This window comes from Vombatus ursinus, unplaced genomic scaffold, assembly GCF_900497805.2.
Source record: "Vombatus ursinus unplaced genomic scaffold, bare-nosed wombat genome assembly UNPS02014795.1, whole genome shotgun sequence".
Classification (NCBI taxonomy): Eukaryota; Metazoa; Chordata; class Mammalia; order Diprotodontia; family Vombatidae; genus Vombatus; species Vombatus ursinus.
The window spans coordinates 42,695-49,390 of record NW_020954573.1 but is presented as its reverse complement, the minus strand read 5'-3'; the positions used below and the strand labels follow the sequence as shown (position 1 = coordinate 49,390).

General features: G+C 39.9%; 1 protein-coding gene across 4 annotated transcripts in view; it reads right to left on the bottom strand.

Annotated features, from left to right (window-relative positions):
- Window positions 1-7: 7 nt before the first annotated feature.
- LOC114049056 (caspase-14-like) overlaps window positions 8-6,696 on the bottom strand; it is a 14,620-nt gene continuing 7,931 nt past the window's right edge. For all 4 annotated transcript variants that reach the window (XM_027870242.1, XM_027870243.1, XM_027870244.1 and 1 more), the window contains 4 exons: window positions 5,873-6,098; window positions 4,015-4,131; window positions 1,895-2,004; window positions 8-359 (listed from right to left, as the gene is read on the bottom strand). In XM_027870242.1, the coding sequence (XP_027726043.1) occupies window positions 258-359; window positions 1,895-2,004; window positions 4,015-4,131; window positions 5,873-6,098 (555 nt within the window). In that variant the 3' untranslated portion in view covers window positions 8-257. The remainder of the gene's footprint in view (window positions 360-1,894; window positions 2,005-4,014; window positions 4,132-5,872; window positions 6,099-6,696) is intronic.

Sequence of the window (6,696 nt, the reverse complement as noted above, 5' to 3'; positions counted from 1 at the left end):
TAGAAACATGAAATACATTTAAAAATTAGAGAAATTCATCTTTTCACAGAAAGAACTCTTATGACGAGGCCTCTGTCTATAGTTCACATCTGTTCTTACTCCTATCTACCTTCTAGGATTTGTACAGTCCTAGAAAACTCCACAGCAGATTCCAACCAATATATGTAAGAGCCAGTGTTTTATGCAGTGAATAGCACAATGCTAATGCATGAACAAGTTGTTCTGTAATTAAAATCCTCCACCTCTGCCTGCAGGTGTCAAAAATACACAGCTTTGGTGAGAGTGGACTCTGTGACCAGTACTACTTTGACAGGATTCCTACCCATGTTAAAGTCTGCGTGCGCCACTCTGTTGTTCACCTACAAGATAAGAAACAGAAATTATACAAAGGAGTGAGCAAAATTTAATTCAACAATTAGATAGCTGAGCTTCTGAAGGGCAGGGCTGGCTTTAGCCTCCTTTTGTATCTCCAAAGTTTAGTTAGATGTCTGGCATATGGGAGGTGCTTAATGAATGTTTCATGATTACTAAACAAGTATTTATTAAGCATTCAGTGTGCTGTAAGCAACATTTTAGGCAAGGGGGAAAGAAAGACCAAAAAGAAACAGTGCCTAGGGGCAGCTAGGTGGCACAGTGGATAGAGCACCGGCCCTGATGTCAGGAAGACCTGAGTTCAAATCCAGCCTCATACTGAACACTTGTCACTTACTAGCTGTGTGACCCTTGGCAAGTCACTTAACCCCAATTGCCTAAAAACTAAAAAAAAAAAAGCAAAAAAAAAACAGTGCCTGCCCTTAACGAGTCAATGTACAATATGCACATTGATAAATATATACAGAGTATAGACAAAATAATGACAAAGTAATGGCAGAGGGGAGAGATTAAGGCAGCTAAGAACCCAGTAGATTAGGCAAAAACCTTCGTATAGGAAGTAACCCAAAGCTTAAACTAGTAGAAGAGCTAGAGATTCCAAGAGGAGGAAGTGAGGAGAGAGTGAAATCCAGGCACTGGACAAAGACAGGATCTGAGGCTGCAGAACCAGAGAGTAGGCCAGTTTGGCTGAAATGCAGAGTGTGTGCATGTGTGCATGTAGCTAACCAGATTGTAAAGGATTTTAAAAGTCAAACAAAGCAATAGTGAGCCATCGTAATTTCTTGAGCAGGGGAATGACATGGTGAAATTGATGCTTCAGGAAGATTACCGTGGTGACTATGTAGAAGATGGACTAGAAAGTGGGACACCACTTGGGGTACTGCTGCCTCCTGCCATGGTCTGCCTGTAGCATGAGTGGACAGAAGAGGACACATGCTAGACATGTCGTCCTACCAACCTACCATCTTGATTTGAAGCCTGGGAGGGTTTCCTGGAGTTGTCTGGGAGGGGACAATTTTTCTGTAGAGCACAATAGCAATGGAAAGTATTATTACAGTGATGAAGATGAAGAAGATATTTATAATAAACGTGACACTAATTTCCTTTTATTCAGCCCAAAGAACATGGGGGCTGAGTGGTTCTTCCTACTTCCAGGCTGATCCACTCTCATTACTGGACAATAACTTAAAAATGATGGGAAAGAGGGGAGTGAACGAACATCTCAGCCCCTTCTTTACTAAAAAAAAACAATAGCAGCACAATCCTGCCCTAAGAGAAGTTTAACATCTACCAAGTAAGTAAAACAACCATGAGAAAAGATTTCAGAGAAAGAAGACATCATCTCAGGCAGAGACAGACTTCAGGTAAGAGTGTAGGCACCCAGCCCACATGCACACACACATACACAAATCCTACTTAGAGAATTCCAAGGAATGTCCTGATAAAATGAAATAAATGCTTGTTAACAAGTGGAAGAAAAATAGCATAACATGGATCTTGAATCCATTTACTGATAACTTACTTGAGTAAAAAAATCCACAATATGCAACTTCTTGCCATGTTTCCGAAAGACTTCATCTATCGCTTGAATCATCACAGAACCATTCATTGAGTGGCGTAAAGAGATGTGATCTACCAGTGGAGAAATGAGAAAAAAAAGTTTATGTTTTGACTAAAGGGTTCTAAAAGTACACACACACACTTTAGAAGCTAGAAAAAGCGTTCCTTAAGCAAGATACTTCTTTGTTCTATAAACACGAGGACATGATTACATTTTCATTAAATTGCCCAGGATGTGCACTTTTGCTGCCTCCCAAATCTCTTGGGCCCTTAACCCTAGCAGTCCACTAACTAGGCCGTCACAATGCCAAGGCCATAAAGAATCCGTGGCAGATGAGGTCAGTAACTAATTTAAAGTGGGCCAAGAACTAGGAAAAGCTTCTCACTGTCCAGCAAAATAGTCTAAAGGATACCAGATACTATCTGAAGCCTAGATTATGTTTTCCCAGTGATGCTTCAGTCAAGAACTTGCAACTTTCAGAGTCTCCAAGAGACCCTGTAAAGTAACTGGCCAGTCCCTTAGAGCATCCTGCTCATAGTTAGAAGAATGTCTCATACGTTTTCAAGGATATGGTCAGTCAGCCTTCACCTAAAGACTTCAAGTAAGGGAAAATCTACTATCTACCAAGGTAGCCAATTCCACTTTGCACAGCAATAATTTTTTGGTGAGCTTTACTGACAGTAATCCCAAATATGGCTGTCTGCACTTTCTACTCTATTCAGTTGGTCCTAGTGGGGCTTGATTGGGAAGTTTTCCCATCAGCAAACCTATACCTGCTCCTCTGCAGCTTTCACCCCCTCTTCCTATTTCTGACCTTAAGGGCCAAGCCAAAATACATGGAATCACTCTTAAATATGGTAATCCTTCAAATGCTTGACAACAGTTACCATGTGACCCCTAACCTTCTTTTATTTATTCTTTGTTGTTGTTGTTTTGGTTTTTTTGCTAGGCAATGGGGTTAAGTCACTTGCCCAAGGTCACACAGCTAGTAAGTGTCAAGTGATTGTTCTGAGTCCGGATTTGAACTCAGGTCCTTCTGACTCCAGGGCCAGTGCTCTATCCACTGCAGCACCTAGCTGCCCCCCAACCTTCTGTTGTCCAAACTAAACATCCCTTAACAATCTCCAAACCACATCACCATTCTAGTCACCCTACTCCTATTTGTTCCAGTTTATCAATGTCTTTCCTAAAATGAGGTCGTTGCTGTTGAGTTGTTCTAGTCCTGTCTGGACCCCACTGGGGTTTTATTGCCATAGATACTGGAGTGATTTGCCATTTCCTTCAATTCATTTTACAGATGAGGAAACAGAGGCAAACAGGATTAAGTGATTTGCCCAGGTTCACATACTTAGTAAGTGTCTGAGGTCAGATTTGAACTCAGAAGATGAGTCCTCCTGACAGGGTTGCAATCTGTTTACTATGGCGCCACCTAGTGGCCTGTTGAGGTACTGAATATTGAATACAATATTCCAGCTGTGGTCTCACCATGACAGAGGACATTGGGATCATCAGCCAATTGCTGAACATATTCTCTTAATGCATTTTCTCTCTACCATAACATACAATGTTGATTTATGTTTGGCATGTAGTCTTAGGTATTTTTTCAAACGTATTGTTCTCTAATCATATCTCCCTTATATTTTAATTATGTAGTTGATTTAAGACTTTGTATTTATCCCTGTTAAGTTACATCTTACTAAATTTTGACTAAAATTCTAGCCTGTTGAGATCTTTCTAGATTATGATTCTGACATCCAACTTAGTAGCTCTCTCAGGTTGGTGTCATCTGACAATTTTATAATTATACCATTTTGCTTTCATCTAAGTAAGGGCTTAGAGTCTGCCTACTTACATGTGGTTGACCAGAAGGCCAACATCTTAGTGTGTTGAATCAGTTGTACATTATGAAAGATGTTGTGTGGAATTAGTCATTTCACTGTTTGATGATCTATGTTTACATGGTGATGAACAAGAATAGTTTTATGACAAATATGAAACGTAATTAAGCACAACTGGATTTTGAACAATCATGATCACTTTCACTTAACATGCCTTAGCAGCATATCAATTCATTGCCTTACCTTCTTGGGTGGGATAGATGATATAGTAATCACTGGATGTGGGAAGTCGCTTTTTCTTTGAACTATCCTGTTTCGTTGATAGATTATCAGCTTGAATAACACCACTATCTCTTCTTTCTGTTTTTGTGAGAGAAGATGTGAATAGACAGTGGAATAAACAATCTGATACTAAGGCCAAATGAAACTGTCAGGAATGAGCACCTGTCCCTGTGTGAAGATTACAATTGTCCAATCCACAATAAGAGTCAGAGGCAGAGCTTTGAGCCAATGGCACTTTATTAAATGGTCCATGGTCCATTTTTATCAAGTGGATGCTTCTTCCAGGGCCTTGACAAATTTATAACGTTTGATACCAGATTTATTACCTGAACATTTTAAAGCAGCTAAACAAAATACAGCATCGCATTGGTTCACATATGACGCATAAAGTAAAATAAGCAAAAAATGGTATATCAGTAGGGTCACAAGTTGGAAGAAGCAAGGAATATCTCCACTCACTAGATGCTCACAAGATGGTCGCTTGCTCATATTGGACAAGAGAGTGGTCTGGAGGTAAAAATAAATAAATAAATAAAACACGTTGGAGGACTTTCCATGTAATTGAGTCACCTCCACCACACTGGGCTTGATCCCCATGACAAGGAAAAACAGGGTAGAAGGCCTCTAATTGGCTTCCTGTGATTAAGCAAGTGAATTTACAATAGGCAGCTCACAGCCCTGCAGCCTCAGATACAGAACTTATGATCACCAGCCCTATAAGATAACATCAAATTGATTAAACTGTTTGGAATAGAGTAGGGGTCCAAATAAACTATTTCTCTCAAGTGCATATACATTGGAGAGGGTAGTTCACAATTATAGGCCCCAATAGCTCCAGAAAAGCTAGACAAGCCAGATCCCATTTTAAGGAGAAAACTGCATACTTATCAACAGTAACATTCCTCAGAATTGGTAGGCCACGGGCGAGCAATTTCATCATGTTATAGGCTAGTAGGATCATAGCATCATAGATTTATGGCTAAAAGGGAACTTAGAGATAATCCAGCCCAATCCATCATTTTACAAATAAGAAAACCAAGCCCCAGAGAGGTTACATGACTTGCCCAAAGTCACAGAGGGAGTTAGCATGAACAATACATGTAAAGCACATGGTAAGCCTCATCTCTATAAAAATGCTGGTTATTCCTAGCAGCATTTTAAATGACAGAACGAGGATTCAAACCCAGGTCCTCTGCCTTCAATTAGAGTACCTCATCCACTGTATTTCACTCGATCCTGAGAAATCACAGGAAATTATCCCACAGTGAGTGAGGAAGAGAGGGATGCAGGGGAACACCCATAAAAAGGTGGAAGAGGGAATATCACAGTGGAGAAAGCACAAAACCTTGGATTTATAAATGCTAAGATCTTTTTTTTTTTTTTTTGGTGAAGCAATTGGGGTTAAGTGACTTGCCCGTAGTCACAAGGCTAGTGAGTGTGATGTGTCGGAGGCCACATTTGAACTCAGGTCCTCCTGACTCCAGGGCCAGTGCTCTATCTACTGTGACACCTAGCTCCCCCTATAAATACTAAGATCTTGAATCCACTTACTTTAAAGGACCTAAGATACTCTAAGCTGTGAGTTCTTAATATTCTGGCACTTTGGGGCTGGAAATATACATAATTTGATATCTTTATAGATGTCAAGGGGCAGCTAATGAGTATTTTTTCTTGTGATATGATGAGAAGCAGCAGAGAAAGGAAAATCTTTTGGGATGAAAATCAGGGTCAGAATTTCCTAGAGAGAAGGAGAAAATACTTACAGTGAAGCCTAAGAATTCCCTGTCACTCATGATGTGTTCTTTTTCCTTCTACTTACCTCCTCTACAAGCCTGGATTACAAAGAGTTTTGGTTTCTCTTGAAGGGCTGGACAGTTTTCATTGTTGAACATTTCAAATATGTCTGTTAAGTTGACTCTTTCATCGAATACTGTGTTGATAAAGCCTTTTCCTCCATGGGCCATGAGAGTAACAAGGCAGCAGCTAACATCATCTTTTATTCCATTTAGTCCATCTCGAAACTCTGTTAATTTCTCCATTAACTCCTGTGGCAAATGGCATTGCAAAATGGATTTATTCAGAGGGTGGACTTATAACATTTGTATTTTTTACATTAATTCTCAGAATTCCCTCATTTTGCACAGGTTGTGATACTGGTTGCTTATCTTCTAACATAAAATATAGACCCTCAAAAGGAAGTGAGTGTCTAAGATGGCATCATCATCATTTTTGCAGGTAATTTTGAAAAGAAACCTGGCCCTCAGGAAGACAGAAGGTTTAAGAAGCAAGAGAAAATTGGAAGAGTAAAACATTTTGTTTTATTACAACTGGGACTCTGGGATTATTTTATATGATTGCATATAGCATCTAATATAAATTTCATCATGAATTTTCAAGTTACATGTGGGAAATCCAATCTCCAAATTCTGTTTACAAAAATAAAATTGAATGAATGAATGAATGGACTAAAATCTAATATTAATTATTGTTGAGAGTCATGGAACCAGTGATGGCCCCCAGGGCAAAGGGATTGACTTCCCTGGGCTGTTTTTCCCAGTCAGGAAGGGTATCAGCCAGGGTAATGGGGAACAAGAGGGAGACAACCAGAGGGGGGACTCTGTAGTGACCCGTCCTCCTGGCCAT